Here is a 26,269-nt window from a genome sequence, read left to right on the forward strand (position 1 = left end):
AAATCACCTCTGATTTTTGTGCGTAAATCCACGTGGCGTTCGCAATTACGCACGTATGTTTGAGGCAAAATACTGACAACGTCTGACATTTTCGCGATGGTGAATTCAGATGTGTAGTTTGCATTAATGTAATAAATCGCATCAACTTCATTTCAACAAGAATATGTTGACTTTACAGCCAACATAATTGCAAACATCTCTCCAACAAAAGCTTTGGCTGCCCTAAAAATTATCAATACGACTTAAATTCCCCCCAAATGTCCGATTAAGTACATTAATAGGATTTTTGTGTGAGTGTGTGTGTGTGTGGGGGGGGGGGGGGATTATTGAGTGGTAATTTTATTTCCAATTTATGCGCCCACATCAAGGTCATCATCAGGCAGAGTTGCGCCCGCTGGTCTGACATAACGCCCGCAATGTGCACGCATGCATGCATGCAGACGTGGACGGTCGATAGGCGTTGCCCTCCGTGTGTGCACGCGCGCCAGAGGAAAGGAATAATGCGGGCTCTTTAATCCATTCATTTGCGGAGTGTGCGTGGCGTGCGTGCTAAAGGTGCACATCGATAGCGATGATGATGGCGACGATCGGATCGGAGGGAGCATATTGTCTGTTGATGAGGTCATCATGCGCGGCAGACTGAGTCGTTTGGAGCATTATTAGTGGGGTCATTAATAGGTTGCAGTCTACAGATGTCCACGCCAAATGGACAATACTTGAGTTGAAGTATGACACGCAAGCACGCCATCTTCATCTTAAAGGGACAGTGCAACATTTCGCGTCTGCACGTCGATTCATTGACTATACCGTATGGTGGCCTTTTATAGAATTATGATTATTGTTTTATATAGTTGGTCAATATAGCTATAGTCGGAATTTCTGTTTTGGATTACTTATTTAAGAATAGTTCAATTAAAATAAAAAGTTGGATAATTAAAACGCGATGAAATGCTTATTTGCATTAATAAGAATATTGTTAAATTCATTTTAAAAAAGCTAAGTCGGCATGGCTGGCTGATTGAATATGAAAGTAACTGTGTTGCATAAAAAAACAAACTGCAGTAAAATATAAAATTATTTTCTTTGAAATAGAATAAATTAAATTGCAAGATAAAATAACATTATGAATGTTTTCGTCCTGAATTTCATGAGTTTCTTAAATTATTCACATATACACACGCGCACGTACCACGCACGCGCGCATACAAGGAGTTCGTTGGCTGCTGTTTCGTGGCATCAAGTGTCCGATGACACTTGTAGGATCATGTGTGTTACAAAGTAGCAGCTCAATAATTCATCTCTTATATACTTTGAAATATTAGACATGCTCTTCAACATTTTTGCGTTTCATCATCAACTGCAAATGTGGTTGGAATCATTCCAATAATAATAATAACAATAAAATCGGTCTAATATGAATATAGTTTTTTATCTATTTTTATTTGTTAAGAATTAAGATGTTCTGCTGAATAAACGAAGATGTGCAACACAGTCAATACACACACACACGCACACACACACACACACACACAGTAATGCCCTCTCTTGTGACTACATTATAGGCGATTATTTTGACAATATGGTGGTAATTACGCATCTAATTGAAGGGACCTTAATATGCAAAATGTTTTTTTCTACACTCCACCTGCCCATTATGAAAAATTGAAGGGAATTATAATAAAACATCCCTAGCGCAGCAATGTGGAAATGAAAAATAATGGGGGAGATATATATAAGGGAATATCTTCCATTTATTTCACCACGTGGTTCATCAGTACAATATCAAAAGAAACGATGTGTTTTTTCTGTACAAAGAAACAAAACAAAAATCGCCAGTCTCATTGTTAATTAAATATATACATTTACAACTTTATACATCAAAATTAAAAACTAACCCTAATGACACAAATCAACAATCACAGTCATGTACAGTTGGGAGTGTCTTGATTGTCACCCGTCACGAGCTCTTTGTCAGAACAAATCAAGTCAAATGTACAAAATATTATTGTTTGAAATGATGTATTGCACATGATGAGAACAAACGAAAAAAAAAGTAGTGTTTTATGAACAAGACTTATTTCGGACTCTAAACAACAACTAAATATTGAAGAAATAAAAAAATAGACACTCTTTAGGCAGTGTAAGCAGGTACTCCTGAGATGATGAGAATAATAATAATAATAATCATAATAATAATGTGGTTGAATTGTCGGATCACATGTAAACCCTTAGAGGTCCCTGCAGGCCTTTCAGTGTTTTTCTTGCGTGTTTCTTTATCGAGTATAAAAATAGTTTTTGTTTTTTTATCCTCGGTTTTTTTTTTTTTCTTTCACACGGGTCTGAGGAGCGGCACGGAGGTGACGATGGGGTGCGAGTAGTAGACGCCCGGGTGCGGGAAGGTGAGCAGCGGCTGACTGGCGGGCACGCTGGGCGGGGCGGCGCCCGCTGCGCCCTCCGCCGCCGCCGAGTTCTCGTGGTAGAGGATGGGCACCCGCACGATCCTCTGCGCCGCGGCGTGGCTCAGGTTGGCCGCCTCCAGCTCGGCCGCCAGCTGCCGCTTCCACTTGTTGCGCCGGTTTTGGAACCAGATCTTCACCTGCGTCTCGGTCAGGTGCAGCGAAGCGGCCAGGCCGGCGCGCTCCGAGCTGCTCAGGTAGCGCTTCATGTCGAAAGTGGACTCCAGCTGGAAGACTTGGCTGCGAGAGAACACAGTGCGGGTCTTCTTCTTGCGGCACGGCTTCTTGTCGCCACCGCCGCCGTCGTCGTCGCGCTTCTTCCAGTCGTCCAGCTCGTCCTTCTTGGCCTCGTCTGAGTCGCTTTCCTCCAGGATGATCTCGTCGCCGCTTTTACTGGCCGCGCGCTCGTCGTCGTCGTCGTTGTCGTCTTTGGTCTCAGGTTCGGACTTGAGCAGCAGCTCCGGAGAGTCCCGGTCCGTGCCCGAGGTCGGGGACGAGTCCCTGGTTGGCAGCTTCTCTGCAGCGGCTGCATGCGGGAATAGTCACGGCGGAGTTAATGCCGGGAAGTTTTTTTTTAAATATATACATCATTTAGATCACATTTTATAGATTTAATTACTGTACAAACAAGACTTTAATCACCAAGTGATGGAGGCAGATAAACACGCAGTCCGAAACACACAATGGCTGCAAATTATATTCTTATTAGGGAGCCAAATAACCTTTTATTCAATTCGCTATTAATCTTAGCAAATATTTTAATCATCCTGATATAAAAACTCGTCCCCCAAAATGCCTTTGCCGACACCTTTCAACCCAAAAACAGACGCTCAAGGCAGGTGGCCCAAGCAGACGCGTTTCATTATCACCAACTTATTAATATTAGCAGTATGATAATGCAGCAATGTTCTGATGGAGGTCCACTTTTCAATTTCAAAATAGCGTTTGCAATATATATTTTTACACTGTATGAACACGCTCCTAAATCGCATTGCCTTGTATATATATTTTTTCAACTTTTTGGGAAAACATAAAAAAAAAAAAAACGTTAAACAGCAACAGTCTAGTTGTGCCAATTTTACATTTTCTGATTACTTGAAGCTGAATTACCCTGAATATAGAACAAATATAGGAATTGATGTAATCATATTTTGAATACCTCTTATCTATTTTATCTAATCTTTTCTATTTTATGTAATCTTCCCTTCGGTCTTCTTACCTTCACTTCTGTGGATGTGCGCGGAGGAGTTGAGCGCGTAGGGGTACCACCAGGCCGAGGTGCGCTCCAGGTAGTGTGCGGGCAGAGTGAAGCGCTGCGCCGGCAGCTCGAATCGAGGGAAGCCGAAGTCGGCCATCTGCGACAGGGAGAAGCCTCCGGCAGCCTCTAGGGCCGCCCGCTGGGCCGCCAGCGCCGTCGACGAATGCAGCAGCAGCGGCGGCGGTAGCTTGGGCTTGCTGGGCGGCTTGCTGTCGCAGTTGAGCAGGTTCTTGATGAAGAAGGGCGAGTCTTTGGCCGGAGCCTCCTGCGTGGTCTCGGGCATGGCGGCAGAGGCTTGTTTTGTGTTGTCTCGTTTTTGTTTTTGTTTTTTTTGTATTGCTTTGCTTTTGCTTGGCGGTGAAATCAAACTAGAGAGACGGAAGGTGGTGCGGGGGTAGCGGGAGCGTGCGCAGGCGTGCCAGATGGATCATCCCGGGGCTCGAACGCCGAACTGCGAGCCGCTGTGCAGAGGCGCGTGATGCTAATGACAAAATAAAAATGTCATCCAAGTTAAATGCGGAAAGTACAGGCGATTGCGCTCGCACAATGGCAAATGGGATTAAGGCAGAGACTTTGAGGAGGGAGGAGAGAAAGAGGGAGGGAGAGAGAGAGAGGACATCCTCCCCTCTTTGGCTGCAGGGTGTGCGTGCATACGTGCGCGTGCACGCGGCGCGCGTGTGTGTCCCCCCCTGTTATTGCTCTCATAAAGTCCCGTTAGGCAGCAAATGAGCAGCAGGCTGTTAACGCCAACATGGAAAGAGGTTTACAGCTCAACGCAAAACACTCACTGGTCACTTCATTAGGTACAGCGGAACCATCCACAGTGTGCATTCTTTAGAATGATAATGATCCGTTTTGATTGGCAATTGGCAGAGAGGCGTTAACTTCACTATTATGGTGGCTTAAATGAGAAATGTTACCTTACAAGAGGGTAAAAATGTTAAAAATACAACAGTAATAACAAAAACATGAATTTAAAAAAGTGCTGTATATTTTTTGTTTAGGTTTTATTGTTGTTGTTTGTAAAGGCAGAATATGGTGCAGGTGTTCCTGTATGTGTGACTGGTTAGTGGACACTTAATTTTAATTCACCCAACCGCTCAAATGCTGTATTTTCATTAAGTGCAACAGTGAGTAATATGCTAAAAAAATATTAGAACTTATGAATTTGAATTAAAATAACAATTTAATGTAAGTAAAATACTGTAGATTATGCTACTCGTCCTTAAAATAGTTGAGATTGTACTAATAAAAAAAATGGCCACCCACTTTTACTGAGTTGCACTAAAGGCCGATTAGATTCATATTAATAATCCATTGATTTTTTTTTTTTTTTTTAACTAGAGTGAGGGCCACTTTCAAGGTTACACGGTCATTTATTCCTTTCCAATCGATGTGCTTAATTCATTCGTCGGATTGGGGCTCGTTGTTGTAAATGTGCTATGAATATTCGCTCATTGATATTAATTGACTTGTTTAAAAAAAAAAAAAAGAGGAAAAAAAGCACGAGTGGATGAGGTGGATGGGGAAGAGCGATGAGACAGCGCCCTCTGTGGGCTGAAAAGGGGAATTGTCAGTTGTGGACGTGGAGCTCAGTAATAGAATAACTAGATTAAAAAAAAATACAGTAGTAGTAAAAAAGAGAGAGGGATGTTTGCTTTACAAATTGTATAAGTTGAAGTCATGGAATGGTAATAATATGCATTTACAGGATTTATATAGATGTTATTGAAAATTGACCTGAAACTCAAAGGAGCAATAGCATAGCTACAAATCTGTTTAGCTTAATGTTAACAATGGAAAAAAAAAAACGCCGCAGATGGGTTAATGAATAGCTTTGTTGTCTAACACAGACGATATTGTTATTTGAACACAAACGGTGGAGCAACACTTGTAGATTGTAGAATATATAACAATACTCACAGGATAATATTCTTTATCCTCTGTAAAGAATGACAAATATTACTATTTTGACTGCTACTTTAGGATTAACAATTAATTTCAATTGTATCTTTCTTTTGGATTTTGTCTTGATGGCACAAGAAAATCCACTGAGGCTAAAAGTTAAAATCCGCTGCACTGTGTGAATAGTCGAAAATAATTCTGGCCTCTCTCAGATAGCTGCATTGATTCCAAAGGCGTGCGCTGCATCGGCGTCGAGCAGGCGGCCCTCCGGCTCCTGCTCCATAAGTCTATTTTTGTTGCTCCTCAGGTAGGTTAGCGTGACTTTTGATTTTATTTATTTCAAAGCGGCCAGATATTGATTATTTGGCAGAGAGGTGGGGAGAAAAAAATGACAAATGGCAGCGGCGAATGACACGGTCAGCAGGTTCTATTAGAGAAATGATAGTGTTGCCGGCGCTTTGTTAAAAGCTCCAGTTTAGATACTTTATAGGTTTACATCCATCACACTCTAATGACCTGTTTGATGAAAAACACGCGCTTGGCTGACAACGGCCGCGTGCAGCCAACTTCGCAGTGTAATTGCCCCCATATTAAATATAGATTTTTGTTTTGATATCTTGTGAGAATTCCTCCTGTGGGTGATGGGGGAAAAATGTGGCCTGAGCTTGAGAAGGAGAAAAAAAAAAAAACGGGGGAGTATGATGTTCTTATAATGGAACAATATGAGTGGAGCGCTTTAGTAGGACTGGCGCAGAAAGTATTCAAATGCATCAAAAGGAAAACATGATGTGATTTATGTTTTGTCCTAAAAAAGGAAAATATAAGTTGCTTCATAGCAGAAAAGACCAAAATGTTTGTAGACTTTTTGTGAATACACTTATTCTTATTTTTAAAATTCATAAAAGGTCTTAAAGATGTTTTGCTAAAGTAGGACTCCAATTACTATACATTTTTAACATATGTACATATTTATACATTTTAAATTTTATTAGTATTTTTGTTGTTTTCTCGCAACAGGTGAGCCAGGCTGACATTATGTTTGAAGCCAGAAAATATGAAAAAGACAAAAAAAAGATACAAATAAATAAACACGTTTGTAGTCCCCAAAACAAGAGTTACAACATTTGTTCCGGCAGCTCCCAAAGCTTTTTTTTTTTTTATCTCTTCAAATAATGACAGCTTATTTTAACAGGTCCATCCATATCACGGACAAGCTTGGATGTCTCTGTGGTCTTGTCGACAATCAGTGAAGTTGACAAAAATGGCCGCTTCCGCAGTGGCTGCGACATCGATTGCAAAACGCCACGTGCCCCCTTTGTCCTTCTTGCACTTTTAACTGGCCGCTCCTATCGGGACGAGCCATTAAACCCGTGAAGGCCACGCCGAGATTGCTTCGATTCAAGTATTGCATTTAACTTGTAAAGGAATTGGTGGCCCTCCGCTGACCCGGCGCGCTTTAATTGGGATTTTGCGCCGATCGATTGGCGAGTGGCCGAGCGAATCTTGAATTACGGCCCGATTAGCTTTTAGCTCGGCGTCTCACGCCGGCCAGTCGAAAGCGCTCGATGTCTCGGCGGGCTAAAAAACCGCTTCGGCTCGATAGCAGGAAATCCGATTACTTCCCGCGGAAACGGCCTCAAAAAATTCAATTTCATCTGTTTTTGAAGATTTTTCCGCCATCTCGCTCGCTTGTGTCATGCCAATAAATAGGCGCAAAAAAAAAATGTTCGGATCAGCACGGCACTGAGATCTAATCAAGAAGCGTTCAAACGGGCAGGCGGACGAGCGTGCCATCAATAAAGCAATTTCTGGTGTCATAACAGCTCCACAGTTGCCCAAGCCAACCTTTCCCAAACTTTTCCCGCTGCCCCGCCATTAGAGCCGCGCCTTGTGAATTTAATGGATTCTGTACAAATAATATTCCGCCATAATGGAAAAGGTTGAAGTCAGCCAAGACAGATGAAGCCATAAACACGTATAATTGAGAATCAAAGACCGATAAATTTTAAACTGCGAGCCGTTCTCTCTTTTTAGATGATGATCTATGTGGCGGCGGAGGCGGCGGGAAAATGGAAGAGATTATGAAGGGAAATTATAACAATAAATTTTCTAAACATACACCTTGATTATGCTTCGATTTTTCCGAGGGGTGGAGGGCGCAGGAAGGGAAAGGCTGGGCCGGCTGATGGCTGGCTGGCAAAATGGCGCCATAAAATAGGCCGGCTGCTCTTTTGCCTGCAGAGCGTCGGCATGCCCGGAGGTGCAGTGCCCCCCCCTCCACTAAATGGGGGAAATGAATTGTGTAATTTATTGCAAGCGTGCACACAGTGAGATTAGATCAGCATATCCCATCAGAGGAACAACAATCAATCAGCCTCTAGTTAACAGCTTGAAACACATAAAGCAGGCCACCTAATGGCTTTCCAATTGAACAGATTGATAGACTTATCCGCTCCTAAGGGATGAATTAAGAAAATCGAGTACTCTCACGCAAGTAATGGCACTTTGGACAGGATCTTTTCACCCTTTTGGCACAGTTGCTATCTTTACTGCTTTCTACGACCGCGAGGCTAATCTGAAAATGAAAAAAAAAAATTTCTTTTTTTATATCCGTCAGTTTGAGACGGCACTTGAAGAGCTGATTTGCGATTCAGATGAGGGCCGAGCTGGAAGTGTGGCACATGTGCGGCCCGAATGGGCTCATTTTAATGACCTGATTATCGCGGGTCATTTGGAAAGTGTGAAATCGAGGGAGCTATTGAAAGCCACTTAACAATATCAAATGTGACCGGGGTGAGCTACTCAACCAAAAAGCAGAGTTGGGCGGGGGAGAAAAAAAATGAACTTGTTAGTCTAATATCACTTGAAACACGCCATTGATTTTAAGATAAGTAAGCGACTAACAATTGGAAATGATGTGAAGCGGAATCCATTGCGGGACTACGCACGAGTCTTGTAATCTGCAGATTTTAACTTTTGGCCTTTTCCCTGAATGGGGTCTTGAATTCAAGACTCAAGTGAATTCAAGTGTTCTAGGTTTTGTTCATGGATTATTGGCGGTCCAATTGCAAATTCAAAATTTGTCACTAAGCCCATCAGAAAATGACATCTCAACCAAACCATTATTTGTCAACAATAATTGTAAATATTTTTCAGGAAATGACATCACAACCAAATATTTGTTATTTTTTTTGTCAACAGAGGATCATTTTAAATATTTTTCAATCAACAAGAGTTGCTCTTTGGTAATGACTCAACAGACTTGGCACAGGCTTTCCTCTCTAAGCCCGTGACTCGTGTCTTCCCTGTAGACAGAACACGAGCAAGCCTATTGTTTTGGTCGGCGGGTGTCAAGTGCCCCCCCGCCTTCACCGTGACAGACGTAATTGGCGTTTGTTTGCTGCGTTGTCTCCATCTGTTTAGCCGCGCGACGGCTCGTCTCTCGACCCCGGCAGCTGTCAGAGCGAAACCGGGCCTCGGGCGACAGAGGCTAGCGCACACACTTGATTACACAGACACATATATGACAATAAACAAGCCCGCCTTGTTTAGCCTTCATATGTTAAATGTGTCTTTACATTTTATAAAAGCTAAAAGATTTGCTAATTGTCAAACTAGCATTGTTCTTCATTCACTTGTTGGTCTAATTGGGATATAATTGACATTCACGTTTTTTTAGTGTTTTCTTTTACAAACTGTTTCTTAGGTTCTTTCCTATTTGACTAAGAAAAAACCAGATAGCGGGATAGAGACCAGCACGAAAGCTTAAAGGGGTCTTTCAAAATTGCTTTCTTAATAAATCAAGCATGGAGAGCAGAGCGGTGACAGTTCTATCTTCCTCACATCTTAATGTCCTTAAAGAGCCGCGGGCCACGCGGGAAAATTAACCATTTAATAGCAATAAATAACCGATTCTGACTCAAGGGGACTTTACGTCACTCTCGTACGATCATATCCGTCACACATATATAAATAATCAAAGAGAGCAGATGTATCACCAAAATGACCAATCAAATATTTTATGACCGGGCCAAGAAGACTATTTCCACTCTTTTACAAAAATCAATTGAAACAAAACTGTATGCCTTAAAAGTATTAATTGCTTATTTTTATGTTTTGAAATTAACAATGGGACGTGGCAGTTATTGACCAATTGACTCGATACGAAGAAGAGGCATTCTTCTCACGCAGGCTAGCAATGTTAGCGCCCATCTACAGTAGTGCTAACCGACCAGCGTGTGGAAGTCCTCCATCATCTCCGCTCCACATTTGGCTTTCTATTTTCCTTTGATAGGGCCGAAACCCGCGACGTAGGACTTTACGCGCCCCCTGGCGCCATTAGAAAGCCTGCCGTCATTGGGTTATTTATGAAAAACTATTTCCCGCTTACTTACAACGGCTGCTTATTTCTTCCCCCGTGACCTGCTGTAGATCCATTCGCCAAAGCCTTAAAGCCAAAGACATATTCTCGATGTCCACGGGTCAGCCTTTGCAATTGAGCCTAGATTGAATTGCGGTCTGGAGCGGGAAAGGCGTGCTTTGGCCTTTATTGTGTTGGGAGAGAAGAAGTGCTGGGAGAGGCGCGCTGAAAGCCCGGTAGAAGGCTTCATTTCAGCATGATAGACTCGCTGATGGTACCAAAGTCGGGCCAAGAATGAGTCTGTGAATTGGCACCCACAAAATGTGAACTATTTTCAAGTCGCTATTTCATATGTGTTCCCCAAACATGTCAAATAGGCTTAAGCTCTAATGCATTAGAAGATTATAGATAGTGAACGAAACTGTAGTGGTCTCGGTACAGTTGTGTGGGGTACACCAGGATTGCTGCCGTCTGAAATAAATCTTGTAGAAAAATCCAAACAGGTTGGAAACTTTCCAAAAGGTTTTTTAACGGCTGTTCAGATCGACGTGCTCTAGATCGGATCATAATTTTTGCGTTGAAGTCAATATTGTGTCAATTTAAGCTAAAAAAATCTCAGCAATTTTTTGTGTTTATGTTTGCTCAGCCCAGAAAGTGGAAGCTGTGCGTTTTTAAAGATACTTTCGATGCAGGACTTGTACAAAGAGCCTAATAAAGTGCGGCGTGGCCGGGCAGGTTTATCACTGTCACAGGTAAATGATGTAATTAATGAGCGTGTAGCCGAGCGGACGTGCAGCGGGGCGTTTGCTTTTAAACACCTCTCCAGCTGACTGGGTTTGGGGAGGCCCAGCTGGATGCGGCTAGTGGATCGATGGTGGAGGGGTCAAGGGTCAGTCAACCCTTCCATTATGGCCTGAGTAGCTCCCATCATCATCTGGCTAACGATGCCTGCAGGAGGGCCAGACAACCCAGCTCATAAATTGACTGTAAACAAGCAAGTTTGATGTTTGATGAATTTCATACGATGCCGCGGACGGACTTGAACGGATCCATACCGTCAACGGCGCTCATTTACAGCTTACATTGTGGCCGCTCCAAGGACACGAGACCATTTTTGTGTGGTGATGTTGATACATTGCTAATATTACAGCGGGGGAAAGCCTGGGAAATCATTTCAACTCAGATTGTGTTTGATCAATAATCTCGGGAGAACGGAGGGCTCATTAATCTCAAACTTTAACTCGCATTAGCCCCACTGTGTTCAATATGTTCAAAATCTTTTGCGTGGTAATTACGGGCATTCATCTAATATGATGTGAAATATTTCAGTTTAATCAAACGCTAAGTGCGGTACGAAATATATATAAAAAAATATATATTCTTGCTTGAGGGTGCGAGTGAAACGACGCCATTAGGGCAATTGCGCGTTCACACGCATCAGTCCGGATGATGAGCTACAGCCACTGAGTGGCGAGCGTTAGGGGGCGGTCACGACGAGAGGATGGAGGGGAAAAATGACGCCACTTTTGCGGCAGTACAAATGACGTTTGACCACGATAACTCACCACTGGACACTTCATTTCGAGTGGCTGAGCGGTCAATAGCGACGATGCCATCTTCTTTATTTGTAGCTGGCGCTTTTGGTTGCCGGGGTGTCGTATAAATACTCCCGAAATGCCACCTGGATAAAAAATATCGGCCAATTCTTTTTTTTTTTATAAACGCTTTGACTGGTTCCAGATGGCGACCTGTTTGTGTCGGCATAAAGCTTTTGCAGTCGGGCAGACACAAAAAGGGCATCCATCAAGACTTGGATGGATCCATCCATCCATTTTCTTGCGGCGGGCAAGCTCAGATGATTTTGGGTTAGAAGTGGTGCACAAAAAAAAACCTCACATTCACAAACGAAAAAAAAAAAGCATATTAAATTGCAGTCACAAATAGTGAGGAAAAAATTAGCTCTTCTCATATCTGCAATGCAGACGTGCTAACCACTAACTGCCAACTTGTGAAAAATTATGCTGCGCTAATAATCAAATGAATTGATTAGCAATCCATCACTGGGAACCGCTTTACACAAAAAATAGACTGGAAGAAAAGGCTATAAATTCATTTTAAGAATCTATGAGGAATAATTGTACAATTTGTCACCTGTGATACTACACTTGATTGTTGCAGATTTTTCAGCCATATTGGAAAGAATTGCTCCTGCTTGTGTGTGTGTGTGTGTTTGTTTGACAAGTGGTGCTTGAAAAGTGTAATAAGGCAGTCACAAGAACAATGTCGGGGCTTTATTGCGCAATGCCTCATAAAATCCCATCATATCTATTCGCCGCTGCTTTTATCAAATGCCAGTCTTTGTGTCAGTCAGTCAGTCAGTCAGTCAGTCAGTCCTCGATTTTTTACAAGGAAAAATAAGCGCACGTCGCTTTACTCAAGTGGAACATTTTTCTCATCCTCACGGACGCCTTAAGGACCAGACAGCTGTGGTCAAACTAAGGTCAATAAAATGTCCGTCTGTCCATTGAGTCGCCACATCCATCAAGAGATAAAAGTTTGTCTTTCGGGGAGGGGACCCTCTTCTGTGAGACACTCAGGAAATTAATCAAGGAAATTGGGTTTTTTGCTGCGCCTATATCACATCTAATCTGTTCCTTTGTCCACATGTGGCGGGCGGCAAGGCCCGCCAATCAAGGGAGGCACGCCGGCTTTATGAAAAGCCACTTGTTCCCTGCATAATTGGGGAAGACGAGAGGAGGGGGCAGCGTTGCCCAGTTAAATGGGAGCTGGAGGTGGACGGAGGGGGCAATCTTGTTTGCCCATGTAAAGTGCGATCCAGATAATAGCCTGCTCATCAAAGGCGCCAATTACATTCATGACAAAACGGCGAGGCGCGCCTGCGAGGAAATTAAGTGGTGAGAGGAAAGAAAAGCTTCATATAGTCTCCCAGTCTTTATTCTCACACACAAACACACTCTGCTCTTTTTCAAATGCTCCACGTGGAGACTCCCAAGAAAGAAACAGTCCCCCGTCTAATCCCCCTTCACCTTTTTCGCCTGTCCGCCGTTACTATGGCTGCACTTGTGTGGGATTAAAAAGCTTTTACACATGGATAATCTTCCAATGAGCAAAAAAAAAAAAATGTTGCACCTTGAGGAGGACACTTCTCCCAATTTAATTCCTATTTGAGGCACAGAATAGGGATGAACAATTACAAAGCCTGCAAATCAAACGGCTCGACTAGCATCACAGCGCAAACCGTGTTTGACTTTGAAGGTTTCAGTACAAATCCAGCAGTACGGTGTATATTGCATATCGAACCAAATTAGAGCATGTTCCGTCTCTTCGCGCTAACAAATCATTTTGTCTCCATGTAAATTATTCAACAAGATTTGGGGCCCGCTGGAAAACCAGCGCATAATTAAATTGCAATAAAATAACTTAAGTGCGGACAGGCTTTTGGGAGCTGATGCTAATTGGCTGCTAAAATGTCTCCCGCGAGCACGTGGATGTGCATTTTGGTGAAGTGTGAACTATCATTGATCAATATTGATCATGTTGCTGCCAAAGAGCTTATTTGCACACTGGGGATGGAGTACTCATAGAAACCGATGGTTCATCATAAACACATGTGCGCCATCTTGTGTTCACTTGTTGTAACCACATGTAAATAAGTTATTTATTTAATGTTTGGTTAATTCTTTGCCTCTGGATAGACACGTTTACATCCGAAGCAATCACAGCTGTTCTACTCTAAAACATTATAAGCGGATGCATTATCTGCTCATGTTACACAATTTAAAGGTGGCAGGTTTACATTACTGTTATGTAGTACTGTAATACACTTGGCCTCTTGTAATGCAGTAAAGTGATACAATGCTCTCACTCCACTTGAGCCCATTTGTCATCTTCTCCTCGGCAGGTTGTCCTTTAACTTTGACATTAATAGAGCAACACGATCTTCTTCTTCTTCCGTGACGTTGAATTATTGACGGCGATGAAACATAAATGAGACGATTGCTTTTTGAAAGTGTTGTGCCTCGTTTGCCACTTGCGCCTAATTACACGCGATACATGTTAAAAGTGTCTCGTGTCATGATGGATGTGAATGGGTCAGTTAGCTAATTAGTTGGGCGACCGGGGAATGAGATTTCAAATATGATGTAGGGTTAAATCACAGGTGTCAAACTCAAGGCCCGGGGGCCTGATACGGCCCGCCACATCATTTTATGTGGCCCGCGAAGACAAATTGTGCATCAAATTCGTGTGTCATTACTAGAATTGCAAATTATCTTCACTTTTAATAATTAAAAAAATATATATTTGACCAGTTTTTACTCATCTGATTTGTAAAGGAGTTATTCGTCAGTTTGTTTTGTAGCTTTTACTGTATATAATATGAGGTGCTCATACATTTATTTTGGTTGACAGTCATAATGGCCCTCCGAAAGAAGCTATGATTACAAAATAAAACAAGTTTGACACCCCTGGTTTAAATAAACAATAATCAAAGGTCTCGCCGGAGTTGCATGAAAATATTAATCCAATGATTTTTAAGTTTTTTTTCTTTAATTAGTGATGCAAACATTTCATAAAAAGTGTTCTGCGTATCAAGTTTTTAAAACATTGTTTTTAATCCACTGCAGTCTTTCTTTTTACCAGTAGAGGGCAATGTAACCTATGCCTTATGAAATAATGAAATAATTGGGCCAAATGCTTGAGTGCTGTTGTTTACGTCAAGGGCGACGCACGGTGCCTTTGACCTGACAGTTTCCTAACTAATGCAAAAAAATAATAATAACACTTTCGGATTTTTGGGCTTTTTTTTTTTCCTGAAATGGAACTGCTTTGACATTTTAATTTCAATGAATCTGGATTGGTAGTCGGAAAGATTCTTTGAGGTCCGTTTGTGAGGCGGTCGGACCATTTTCCCTGTAGCACAACCTGGTGAACTTTCACCCCTTCACCAGTGGCAATGTTTTGATTTAGCATCTTCGGCTCTTCGCGTGGGATAATTCAGCGCGTACATACAGCGGGGACGTGTTAACAGAATTCGCCCGTACGCAAGAAAGAAAGGCGACAATGACGTTGTCAAGAAGAAACCGGCACCTGCGCTGACAAAAAGGTGCTCGTTTTAGCCACATGCTAACGTTAGCTGTAAATGTAGCGTATTTACCTGAGATGTCAACATGGCGGCGATGAAAAGGGGTGTGTAACACGCACCGACTGGACACGCAACACGCTGCATGTGCTCACATTTCTTTGTCATTACCGGTCTGGGATTTTCAAACAAGTAAATCAGAACGGATGTAAGTATATAAACTCGCAGGAGCATGTATTGAACTGATAGGCTTTTGTCGTTTTCGGTCCACATCAGCTGCAGTCACTCACTTTCCTGCCTCCCGGAAGTACAACAAATGGTCTATTCTTTTGAAAATGTTGCAGTGTCGGATTTCTCCGTGCCTTGCTTTCAATGGGCGAGGAAAAGCCAGACACGCTGGACTTCGTGAAGGACTTCCAGGAGTATTTGAGCCAGCAGACCCAGCATGTCAACATGATATCGGGCTCTGTCAGCGGCGTCAAGGAGGCTGATGAACTACCGGCAGGTAACCTTGGCGCTTCTCAAAAGTCAAGCTGGTGATGATTGATTGTGTAACATTGAACCTTTGCAAATTGCGGGGGCTTGAGCCCAATAATAACTGTATACTCCTCCATGTGCAGATTGCAGTCAGAATGGGCTGGATCACCCAGCGGTGGACATTTCCCTGGAGGACGGCTCAGGGATGTTGATGGATGGTTTTGAAAGAACCTCTGATGGCAAACTCAAGTGCCTGTACTGCAACTACGCCACTCGGGGCACAGCTAGACTCGTTGAGCACATTCGAATGCACACGGGTATTGAATCAGTAGGATTGCATATAGAAACTTTTTTTTTTACAAATATTTCTAAGTGAATATTTGTCTCTATCCAATAGGAGAGAAACCTCACCGCTGCCACCTGTGCCCGTTCGCCTCAGCCTACGAGCGCCACCTGGAGGCCCACATGCGCTCGCACACGGGCGAGAAGCCGTACAAGTGCGAGCTGTGCTCCTTCCGCTGCGGCGACCGCAGCAACCTGTCGCATCACCGGCGCCGGCGCCACAAAGTGGTCCCCAAGAAAGACGCACGCTCGCTCTCGCACAAGAAGTTGCTGAGCGCGCTGCAGAAAAAAAGCAGCTCGCTCAGCTACGGCCGCCGCCTCCTCATCGCCTCGTGCTCCTCTTCGGCGACGACACCCCCGGCCTGCGACGCGGAAGAGTGCTACCGTGAAGACGAGGCCTACGAGGACGGCAAGGAGGAGCTTCAAAGCCGCCTTCGTTCCAACCTGATCATGGACAACCCCCTCAACCAGCTGTCCGCCCTGGCTGGCCAGTGCGTCAGCCTCCCTTCTTCGCGCCAGCCCCCCGCGTCCCCAGGAGCCGAATCTGTCGCGGACGAGAAGCCGCTCCTGATCCAGCGCTCGTCCTCGTCACCGATCAGCCCCGAACGGCGAGCCCCTTCTCAGCTCAGCAACTGCAGCCCGGCGGGGGGACCCTTCAGCGGGCGCACCAGCGCCACCAGCAGCCAGCCCGGCACGCCTGGCCAACGGGCCCCCCCGCGGTCCCCCCAGCCGCATCACTGCCAGCACTGCGACGTCTTCTTCCCCGACAACATCCTCTACACCATCCACATGGGTTGCCACGGCTACGAGAACCCGTTCCAGTGCAACATCTGCGGCCACAAGTGCAGGAGCAAGTACGACTTTGCCTGCCACTTTGCTCGTGGACAGCACAAGTGACCAATTTGAAGTGAAGCACATTGTAGGATCTTTATTTATTGTTTGTTTTCTCCCCTGGCCTTGATGTAGCATTTAGGCTTCCAGGAAGATGTCCGCATTCAGATGTATCCGAGCGACGTGATGTGGAAATGATGCCAGTATTTCTTTGCAGTGCCTGACATGTTGACTTTAATGCGTGAAATAGCAACAAATCTCAAGTATCTCCTTCATTTAGCCAAAATCCTCCTTCACCGATGCTGCTATGACCTTTAGGAGTCGATTCCAGCCACACCGCAAGATGACGCTATCTGACTGCCGTGGCAGTTTTTTTACTAGCTAGTCAGCCGCTGTTGAGGCGGCAACTGGATTTTAAGCGACTATTTGATCTTTTTGTGCAATGTAGTTCCTGAACACATCTCGCCAGGAAACGTAACACAACACGGAAGCTTTTTTCCCATTGTCTGAAGTCACTTTATGAAGTGTATCCCCATGGCCTTACAACCTCGGGGATAAGCGATTCCCTAAATGTATTTGCTCGGTGCTTTTTTTTTTCATGAAATATTTACCTATATTTATTCCAAGTGGTTGATGGTTTTTTTCTTCCAAGAATTAGTGTGTGTTGTCCATTAGCAAGTTTGTCCAATGTGTGGACACTATTGTCTGTTGCCAAGCAACGCGTGTACAGTTGTGACTTGTTGCCTGCGTGCCGAGCAGCACAAGGTGAGAATAATGCCTTATGTCGTCACTAAAAGTGTTTTTTAATTCAAATCACCGTTGCCAACTGTGGAGTGTAAGCGTAAAGAAAAGTCAGACGTTGTCTTTCTTGCAGCTTTTAATCACCGGTGAGTATATTTCAGTTTCATTCCTGATTATGAAAATGATGAGTGGAGATGATCTCGTTAAACGACATCCTAATTTGCTGATCCCTCATACTTTTTGTCAGGTTCTAAGGAGAAGAAGAGACCAGCATGGATAATGTCGCCACTTTTCGTTCATCAGACTCAAGTGCTACATACCCATGAGTTGGATGGGACCCAGGACCAGAATCCGGCTCTCGTGTTTGGCGCCAACGTCTCTGGTCCTGCGGTTGAGGCAGCCGCGGCGGCAACGGGAATTCCAGTCATTGCTTTGACACATGAGGACCTTGCACTGGATGTAAACCTGCTCAGCGTTCCGAAGGAACTGGAAGGCCTTGAAGGAGAAACGAGCGTAGCGGCTGCTGCCACTCACCAACGACTGGTAGGTGTTATCGATGGGACACCTGAATGAGAATAGAACCATGTGGATGGAAAGTTCCTGTGCTCCCTCACAAAGGTTGTTCTTCTTACCCATTGCGGACCAGGTAGTAGACTGTCCCGTGGAAGTTTTCGGACGGCGAGGCAAGGCAGGTGTCAAGGAAAATATCCAGATAGCGTTCACTGCTGCTCCTCAGGTCCACCTGGATGTAGAGGTCCTGGTTGAGGGAAACCTTGTACGGGGATTCGGTCACCTGGTAGAGGAGAACATCAAGGTTAGTTGCCTGTGTGGATTTCAGCTTCCATAAAAGTCACATGGTTTTTCCTACCTTGTAATAGAAGTTGCTGCTGGTGTAGAAGTCCATGGAGGTGTTGAATGTTCCTGTGCCCGTGATGCTGGTGTTGTCGTGATTCTGCGCCAGGTACATAATCTGCGCCACCGAGTATTGATCCATCCGACACACCACGTCGATTTTCAAGTTAGCTTTGCGCGTGATGTCACCGCTGCTCGACGTGTAGCCGCGCACCACGTTTTGGTACACCACTCTTCCGTTCTCAAACTGAAATATTTATTTGTATGTTTTACTCACAGGTTGTCCGCCATCACCCTCTGGCGGATGTGCCGTCTACCTTTCGACTGGTGCCACATCTATTGACGTGGAAACTGAAGACCACCTCTTTTGCAAAAACTTGGGGTCTGCAGTTCTGGTCGTTGACGTAGAGACTGTGGCCGTCGTAGCCCAGTGAGTTCAAGTACTTCCGTCCAATCGCGATGTTCATGTTATCCTGGGAGCAATTGACTTTACCTAGTGAATGAAAACAAATGGTTGCCAAAGCAAACTCTCACGCCGATGGGTCCATTTTCTACTCTTCCTTCCACCTGAGTCCTGCGGGAGAGCGCTCGTGAAGTCCGCACGGAATCCTCTACCGACCACTGATCTGTCGCTTCGGAAAACTACCGTCATGTAGTTGGAGGTGGAGTAGAAAACATTAAGGCTGTCGTTGTTGTTGTCGCACACTTTCCCCAAAAGTCGTGAGTTCTCAGAAGGACCGTCGTAGACTGAAATGTAGTCGCAACTGCAGCAGCTATCCAACCTGTCCACAAGTTCAAAAATGACCTCAGACAAGTAGTTGAGCCGTTTGATTTTGCCATAATTCAAAATATTCACGCACTGCAAGTATGAGAATTCCAGCAAGACTCTTTGGTCATGCAAAGATCTGAGGTGCCACACACAGTAGGCGTTGTCGTGGTAGTAGTCAGGGTGTCCGGGACTGGAAAAGGTACCTGAGCCAAACATAGAACCTCCGCAAGGTCCCTCTGAAAGTCAACATTTATTTGTTGAGCTTCTTGTGTTAACGTGAGGCTGGCTGGTGTTCACGCAGAAGATCCTACCTGTGCCTGGCATGTCCGTTGTGGCGTAGCAGTGGGCTGTTTAAAAAAAAAAAAAAGACGCAGTTGCCGTAGTACTTTTTATATATGAGGATGTTTTTCTTTCCATGCTCACAGTAGTAGTCAGGGCAACAATTGCCGTAGTACTGGCAAGAACTGGAACAGGAACAGCTTCCCAGGTGACTGCCGCAGTTGTAGCGGCACGAAGGCTGGGCTGCACAATACAATGACAGGAATAACATGGAATTTCCAAAAACTGGAGCCACTGATTATTAGGTCCACAAAGTACCTGTGGTCCATGCTGGCGGAGTCGTTCTGTCGCAGTAACCTGAAAGAGTTTGAACGCACTCGATGCAAGGACAACACTGGACGCCAAAATGTACGGCAGCAGGAATAATTGCTTTAGGTACCAAAACTTACGGTTGTAGTCACGACAACAGTTGCCGTAGTACTGGCAAGAACTGGAGCAGGAACAGCTTCCCAGGTGACTGCCGCAGTTGTAGCGGCACGAAGGCTGGCCTGCACAATACAGTGACAGGAATAACACAGAATTTCCTGGAGCCACTGATTATTATGTCCACAAAGTACCTGTGGTCCATGCTGGCGGAGTCGTTCTGCCGCAGTAACCTGAAAGAGTTTTAACGCACTCGATGCAAGGACAACACTGGATGCCCAAATGTACGGCAGCAGGAATAAGTGCTTTAGGTACCAAAACTTACGGTTGTAGTCACGACAACAGTTGCCGTAGTACTGGCAAGAACTGGAGCAGGAACAGCTTCCCAGGTGACTGCCGCAGTTGTAGCGGCACGAAGGCTGGCCTGCACAATACAATGACAGGAATAACAGGGAATTTCCTGGAGCCACTGATTATTATGTCCACAAAGTACCTGTGGTCCATGCTGGCGGAGTCGTTCTGTCGCAGTAACCTGAAAGAGTTTTAACGCACTCGATGCAAGGACAACACTGGACGCCAAAATGTACGGTAGCTTTAGGTACCAAAACTTACGGTTGTAGTCATGACAACAGTTGCTGTAGTAGTGGCAAGAACTGGAGCAGGAACAGCTTCCCAGGTGACTGCCGCAGTTGTAGCGGCACGAAGAGCCTGGAGAATACAATGGGAGGAATAGCACGAAATTCCAAAAACTGGAGTGACTGATATTAGGTAACTTTGATCAAGTTGAAGCAACTCATCATAAAATCTGAATTGCTGAGCTGGTATCGTCCAAATGGAATCTACTCCAACATACCGTCAGTAGTCATGTACAACGGGGCGTTAGTCAAGCCCCCGTCACCTGATTAGGAAAGAAAACCAAAGAAGTATTCAGTCCGTCAGCTGAAACAATTTCCCACGGCCAAACAAGCAATACCTCGCACGCCGTGCAGGATGACGACGCTGCAAACAATCGAGAAGGTCCACATTGTGAGCGACTCTTTGAGTTCACCTTCCAACCTGCCTCTCCAGAACCACACGGCACTTTATATAATAATTTCACCAGTCATAAATAATCCAAATGTCACACGGTTTTTGTTTGGCATGAGAACCACACACCTGCGCGCCGTCATAAAGAGGCCGGAGTTGACTTTATGCCACTTGCTTGTCCGCTTTGACGGGCATGAGACCTTTGGGGAAGTGCTGATAATCACCAAACACAATTAATCAACTCTGACATGTTGATGGTGAGTGATGATGGCAAACGCCAGCTGCAAAAGCTGCTCTTTGTTACCATCTAGCATTAAAACTTTTAACAAGTGGGTCAAGTATGACCCATATTAGAATCAATGTTTTTTTTTTAAATGCCATTTTTGTCATTTTGGTAGAGAGTAATTCACTTCTATGATATTAGGTATTATATCTAGGAGAACAAAATCAATGATTCCATGTTTGAAATATCTTTATTTGGAACTTATTTCAAACTATGGTTAGGGTTTCAAAGTAGGGTTTCATACTAGAGTTGGGGTTTCAAAGTAGGGTTTAAAATTAGGGTTACGGTTTCAAACTAGGGTTAGGGTTTCCAACTTGGGTAACTCTTCTAAAATAACAATTTTCCAAATTATAATTGTCCACTCAAAACCAAATATTAGCGAGAAAGCTGCCAGCTGTGTTTGACCCAGAGAATAAAAATAATGGCCTAATAGCTCCCATTTATGATAAGTAAATTTAATATGTGTGTAAAGGAATTTTGCCTCACGGATGTCGGCCCTTTCATACTCGCTGCTTGTAAAGAAACATTTGCTCTTTTCTCAGGATAGACGAAGGATTGGAGCCAACATTTCTTCATGCCCTCGATGAACCTTGTTTGTCCTCATTAGGTGTCCGGAGACTGTTTGTGCTGACTCGGCAAGATGAGCCCATGACTGGTTGCCGCTCAATCACGGTACAAAACAACTTTTCACACTCGCATTCACAACGATGATCAATTTCAAGTCTCCGGTGAAGCGTATGTGCCGTGAGTCAAACCCAGAACTTCGGTTGGCCGGCCGCCCATTCCCGTCATAGGACTGCTAAAGAACAACAAACACCAGCCAAATAGGTTGTTTTGCATTGCGAGTCAACATTTATTTGGTACTTTTCCATTTGCTTCCTCCTCCGTGGTTCATGTTTGTTTTCAAGAAAAGGATTCACTCGCGACGAGGGAACATCTGTGCAACATTTGGCTGAATGGAGCCTCTTCCCTCCCCATTGTGGCCTTTCAGACCCCCTTTTCAGGATGCACTTACATCATCAAGTCAACAAGTCAGGGCTGGACGGGGGCGCCATAATTGATCGCCATCGGGCTGTGAGTCAGCCGGGGGCTGTTAATCAGTAACCGGCACGGTGGTCTTGCTTTAAAGTCCGACGGGCCGAGCAGCTGCAGCTTCATTCGCCGGCGGCCTGCGACACGGTAAGGAGTCGACCTCGCTCGCTTTTCACGGTCGTACAAAGTTTTTGTCTGTCGGTTGAAACGGACTAGTTTATCCGTGCTGTCGTCAGAGCATATGTGAACATTTGATGTGATGTGTCGGGAAGTCACGGGTTTTGACGAGCGGGCGTCAAAGCGCATTGATCAGGGACCAAGGCCATGTCCTGTCGTGCATCCTGAGAGCATTGTTTGCTAAGCTCAGACACTCAGCTGGGTAAAGTCCTCCATTTACGTGCGCAAAATAACATTGGCCTGAATTCGTTTTGACAGATGTACCCCTAAAAAACATCACACTCTTTTCCAATCAGATTTTGTTTTTGGTGATTGCAGAATTTCAAACTTGGACTATTTGAGTCAAGTCAGCTTAATTGTATATACATAGATAATGCATGTATGAAATGCCCCCCCCCCCTTAAAAGAAATCTCATACAAATGTTTGGTGCTGACCAGTCATTGTCAAAGCGGCCTTGTTGCCGAGGGCGATGCCTGCGTTCATTCAGCTGGCGGCTGCAGCGGCACAAAGAAGGTTCCATCCATCACTTCGCCTTGTCTCCACTCATGGTGTGGGAGGATTAAAAAAAACAGAACCAGCCAGATGTCGTGTCATTGGGACCCCCCGGTCGAAAGAGTACTGATGAGTGTTTTTAGATGTGGGCAGTAAGAGAAATTGGTCAGTAAAATCAATTGTAATGAAGTGAATTGCTGTCATCGGCAGAAAAAAAAAAACTTTTTCTGTCTAGAATAAATGTTGCTTTAATGATCATTTCTTGGACCCAAGGAAATATGTTGAAGTGCAGGCAGGGGAAAAGCATCACAGCAACAGCTTTGGCGTCACCTTGTGGCATCCATAGGAAATTACAACCCTTCAATGTCAATGACTTGCAGACTTTACAGTCCAAAGATTAGAAGTCCAACTTTGTATTTGTACTTTTTTTTTAATTATTATTATTTGCCACCACTGATGTTGTGTTCATGACGTTGTGCTTTCTTTTTGCTTGTAAGAAGAGTGAAAATGCAAAGTCTCCGCTCCACTCTCTTGGTCCTGCTGCTGTGGTGCTGCATTCTCGGGGGTCGAGCCAACCGCGTCTACATCCACCCCTTCCACCTCTTCGCCGCCGACAACGTCAGCTGCGAGACGCTGCAGACCCAACCGACAGAGTCCCTGCGGACACTTCCCGTGGAGCGCCTGGACATGGAGGTCCTGACGCCCGACGCCCGGGATCCGTCGGAGCAGGATGCACAGAAGCAGAACGTCACGCAGAGGACAGTGGTGCTGGCCGAGCTGCTCAACTCGTTGGGCTTGAGGATGTACCAGGCACTAAGCAGGAAGCAGCCGGGCACTAACACGCTGCTGTCACCCGTTAACACCTACGGGTCCTTGGCCACCTTCTACCTGGGGGCCTCCAAGAAGACGGCTAGTTCCTACCAGGTTTGGACCTCCAAATGGGCTGACTTGCTGTTGTCCAACTTTTTCCTCAACATTTTCCCTTCTCCCTCGCAGCTTCTCCTGGGCCTGAGCAGCGGCACCGACCGAGACGACTGCGTGTCCCTGGTGGACGGACACAAGGTCTTGAAGACCCTGCACAGCATCAACTCCCTGGTGGACGATGGACCCAAAGACGAGATCAGAACCCAAGTGTGGCTCTTCACCCACCCGCACGTTCACCTGTCGGCTGATGTCGTCCAAGGCACTCGGGACTTCTCGGACTCGTCCTTCATCCGCGGCGTGAACTTCTCCCAGCCCGAGCTGTTGAACACTTTTGTGGACAAGACGTCCGACGGAGAAGTAAAGGACGCCTTCAGAGATGTGGATGTCAACTCCAACCTCCTCTTTTTTTCTTTCTTCAACTTCCAAGGTTTGGCACTTGCTTGTCTTTTCATTGACACCCGTAGTGTGTCGAACCATCAAACATCATCTATTTGTCCAGGCAACTGGAGGACGGCCTTCCAACCAGACAAGACGGCCTTGCAAGAGTTTTATGTGAACAAAACCACAACAGTGATGACACCTATGATGACCCGCACAGCCCTGTACAGCTACTTCAATGATATGGTACTTATACAATTCAGAAACTTTTTAAAATGGTCAATCGTCTGGCTAGTTAGCTACCAACTTGAAATCCTGACGATCCAAAGATGATATCAAAATAATAGTGTACATATGTGTGTACTTTGTGTAGGACAGGAATTGCACGGTGGTGAAGCTGTCTTTAAGTAAGCGCTCCTACATGTTGCTGGTGTTGCCACAAGAGGGCGCCAGCCTACACGACATTGAGGCCAAACTACTCACTGAAGTCATGTCGTCATGGAGCCACAGCCTCCAGGAGGGGTCAGTCTGCCTGTCTGTCCTAACCTTAACCTCTCTGTCCGCCTCTCTCCGTCCGTGCTATCTATTCATGCTATTAAATGACTGTGTTGTTGGTGGTGCATCACAGATTGCTGGAGCTGTCGCTGCCAAAGTTCTCGCTGTCTTCTGCGAACGACCTGCATGAGCTTTTACGTAACATAAAAGTGGAGGCAGAACTGCTAGGCTCGCAGGCACAATTCAGCCAACTGGCCAACACCAAACAGTTCACCATTGATAAGGTGAGCTTAGTGACCAAAAGCATATGGGGCCCCCAAACCACTTGTTTCAAGTTTTGACTGTATTCTCGGCGCCAGGCGGTGAACAAGGTGTCATTGGAGATGTTGGAGGAAGACGCAGTGTCCCAGGACAAGGCCGAGGAGGCGGGCGTCGCCGTCAAGGTGGCTCTCAATCGGCCCTTCTTCTTCTCGGTGGTGGAGCGAGAGTCCAACGCCATCCTCATGTTGGGCAAAATCATCAACCCCACACTGTAAAAGTACCAAACTTGCTACATCACCAGCTGTCAAAAATGTGACTTTGAAAAGTGAAAATTTAACTTTTATCCCTCACTTTTCATCTCATCTCTTAATCTTTGTCTTATAACAGCAAATTGCTGTACAGTATTTTGCAGTAGAGTTGTTCGTCTTGTATATTCTAACTAAAGACTTTATTTTCGTTTGATGGATGAATAAAATGTTTGCTCCCTAAGTATTAATTTATTCTCTGGTCATTTTTATTTTTACAAAAAAAGATGGTCATTTAAAAATAAATAGAGAAAGAGAGAAAAATTAATTACTTTTTTTTTTTCAAAAAAGCCTAACTGTACATGGTTATTTGCCGTTTTAAATCAGGGCCTCAGGGAACAAATAATACGGGTGACATCACAGATCAAACAGCCAATCAGAAAGTGGGGGTGAGGGCGGGTGTGGCACTTTACATTTTCATTTAAGCTTTGACCATGATTTTTTAACTGAGGGTTAGGGTTAGGGTTTAGGGTTAGGGTTAGGGTGAACTGAGGGTTAGGGTTAGGGTTTAGGGTTAGGTGTTAGAGTCGGCTATTTCGACGTGGAAACTCAAGGCCGTCCGTACTCTTTTGTACTAGTGATGTGCATTCCAGTTAGGGTTAGGGTTAGGTGTTAGAGCTAGGGTGAACTGAGGGTTAGGGTTAGGGTTTAGGGTTAGGGTGAACTGAGGGTTAGGGTTAGGGTTTAGGGTTAGGTGTTAGGGTTAGCGTGAACTGAGGGTTAGGGTTTAGGGTTAGGGTTTAGGGTTAGGTGTTAGAGTCGGCTATTTCGACGTGGAAACTCAAGGCCGTCCGTACTCTTTTGTACTAGTGATGTGCATTCCAGTTAGGGTTAGGGTTAGGGTTTAGGGTTAGGTGTTAGAGTTAGGGTGAACTGAGGGTTAGGGTTAGGGTTTAGGGTTAGGGTTAGCATGAACTGAGGGTTAGGGTTAGGGTTTAGGGTTAGGTGTTAGAGTTAGCGTGAACTGAGGGTTAGGGTTAGGGTTTAGGGTTAGGGTTTAGGGTTAGGTGTTAGAGTCGGCTATTTCGACGTGGAAACTCAAGGCCGTCCGTACTCTTTTGTACTAGTGATGTGCATTCCAGTTAGGGTTAGGGTTAGGGT

At 44.8% G+C, this 26,269-nt stretch overlaps 4 protein-coding genes across 8 annotated transcripts in view; 2 read left to right on the forward strand and 2 right to left on the reverse strand.

Moving 5' to 3' along the window:
* ikzf5 (IKAROS family zinc finger 5) overlaps window positions 1–17,526 on the forward strand; it is a 77,741-nt gene extending 60,215 nt beyond the window's left edge. For 2 of the 4 annotated variants that reach the window (XM_088384396.1, XM_088384398.1), the window contains 3 exons: window positions 15,425–15,585; window positions 15,701–15,874; window positions 15,955–17,526. In XM_088384396.1, coding sequence (XP_088240522.1) covers window positions 15,453–15,585; window positions 15,701–15,874; window positions 15,955–16,796 — 1,149 coding nt within the window. In that variant the 5' untranslated portion in view covers window positions 15,425–15,452 and the 3' untranslated portion in view covers window positions 16,797–17,526. Of the gene's footprint in view, window positions 1–14,902; window positions 15,289–15,424; window positions 15,586–15,700; window positions 15,875–15,954 lie in introns of those variants that run through there. The other 2 variants (XM_088384395.1, XM_088384397.1) reach the window with 2 other exon arrangements.
* On the reverse strand, window positions 1,558–4,372 carry hmx3a (H6 family homeobox 3a). The gene is made up of 2 exons (XM_088384953.1): window positions 3,676–4,372; window positions 1,558–2,982 (listed from the first exon to the last, which is right to left on the reverse strand). The coding sequence occupies exons 1-2, from the start codon at window positions 3,995–3,997 to the stop codon at window positions 2,330–2,332; spliced, it is 975 nt and encodes a 324-aa protein (XP_088241079.1). The 5' UTR covers window positions 3,998–4,372; the 3' UTR covers window positions 1,558–2,329.
* Window positions 17,527–17,589: 63 nt separating the features above from the next.
* cuzd1.1 (CUB and zona pellucida-like domains 1, tandem duplicate 1) lies at window positions 17,590–20,828 on the reverse strand. Its single transcript, XM_088384394.1, has 17 exons — window positions 20,768–20,828; window positions 20,648–20,692; window positions 20,407–20,502; window positions 20,288–20,326; window positions 20,120–20,218; window positions 19,989–20,027; window positions 19,821–19,919; window positions 19,690–19,728; window positions 19,516–19,614; window positions 19,404–19,439; window positions 19,184–19,328; window positions 18,891–19,105; window positions 18,641–18,816; window positions 18,340–18,570; window positions 18,104–18,264; window positions 17,792–18,036; window positions 17,590–17,721 (listed from the first exon to the last, which is right to left on the reverse strand). The coding sequence occupies exons 1-17, from the start codon at window positions 20,817–20,819 to the stop codon at window positions 17,687–17,689; spliced, it is 1,851 nt and encodes a 616-aa protein (XP_088240520.1). The 5' UTR covers window positions 20,820–20,828; the 3' UTR covers window positions 17,590–17,686.
* Window positions 20,829–22,118: 1,290 nt separating this feature from the next.
* agt (angiotensinogen) lies at window positions 22,119–25,359 on the forward strand. Of its 2 annotated transcripts, none has more exons than XM_088384389.1 (7): window positions 22,119–22,282; window positions 23,303–23,729; window positions 23,802–24,156; window positions 24,229–24,353; window positions 24,481–24,629; window positions 24,736–24,886; window positions 24,962–25,359. In XM_088384389.1, exons 2-7 carry the CDS (start codon window positions 23,313–23,315, stop codon window positions 25,136–25,138), a joined length of 1,374 nt encoding a protein of 457 aa, XP_088240515.1. In that variant the 5' UTR covers window positions 22,119–22,282; window positions 23,303–23,312; the 3' UTR covers window positions 25,139–25,359. The 2 variants fall into 2 exon arrangements, with proteins under 2 accessions (XP_088240515.1, XP_088240516.1); XM_088384390.1 differs by having other exon boundaries at window positions 22,129–22,282; window positions 23,306–23,729.
* Window positions 25,360–26,269: the final 910 nt, after the last annotated feature.

This window comes from Syngnathus floridae, chromosome 9, assembly GCF_059516105.1.
Source record: "Syngnathus floridae isolate MCC-2025c chromosome 9, RoL_Sflo_1.0, whole genome shotgun sequence".
NCBI lineage: Eukaryota > Metazoa > Chordata > Actinopteri > Syngnathiformes > Syngnathidae > Syngnathus > Syngnathus floridae.

Excerpts from the sequence above, each read along its gene's own strand:
- hmx3a (XM_088384953.1), bottom strand. The coding sequence starts at position 3,997 with ATGCCCGAGACCACGCAGGAGGCTCCGGCCAAAGACTCGCCCTTCTTC. Across the intron at positions 2,983-3,675 it reads GCACATCCACAGAAGTGAAG|CCGCTGCAGAGAAGCTGCCA; the intron begins GTAAGAAGACCG and ends TCCCGCATGCAG.
- agt (XM_088384389.1), top strand. The coding sequence starts at position 23,313 with ATGCAAAGTCTCCGCTCCACTCTCTTGGTCCTGCTGCTGTGGTGCTGC. Across the intron at positions 24,630-24,735 it reads AGCCACAGCCTCCAGGAGGG|ATTGCTGGAGCTGTCGCTGC; the intron begins GTCAGTCTGCCT and ends GGTGCATCACAG. Across the intron at positions 24,887-24,961 it reads AACAGTTCACCATTGATAAG|GCGGTGAACAAGGTGTCATT; the intron begins GTGAGCTTAGTG and ends TCTCGGCGCCAG.
- cuzd1.1 (XM_088384394.1), bottom strand. The coding sequence starts at position 20,819 with ATGTGGACCTTCTCGATTGTTTGCAGCGTCGTCATCCTGCACGGCGTG. Across the intron at positions 20,327-20,406 it reads CTGTTGTCATGACTACAACC|GTTACTGCGACAGAACGACT; the intron begins GTAAGTTTTGGT and ends AAACTCTTTCAG. Across the intron at positions 19,106-19,183 it reads CTGGAATTCTCATACTTGCA|GTTGGATAGCTGCTGCAGTT; the intron begins GTGCGTGAATAT and ends ACTTGTGGACAG.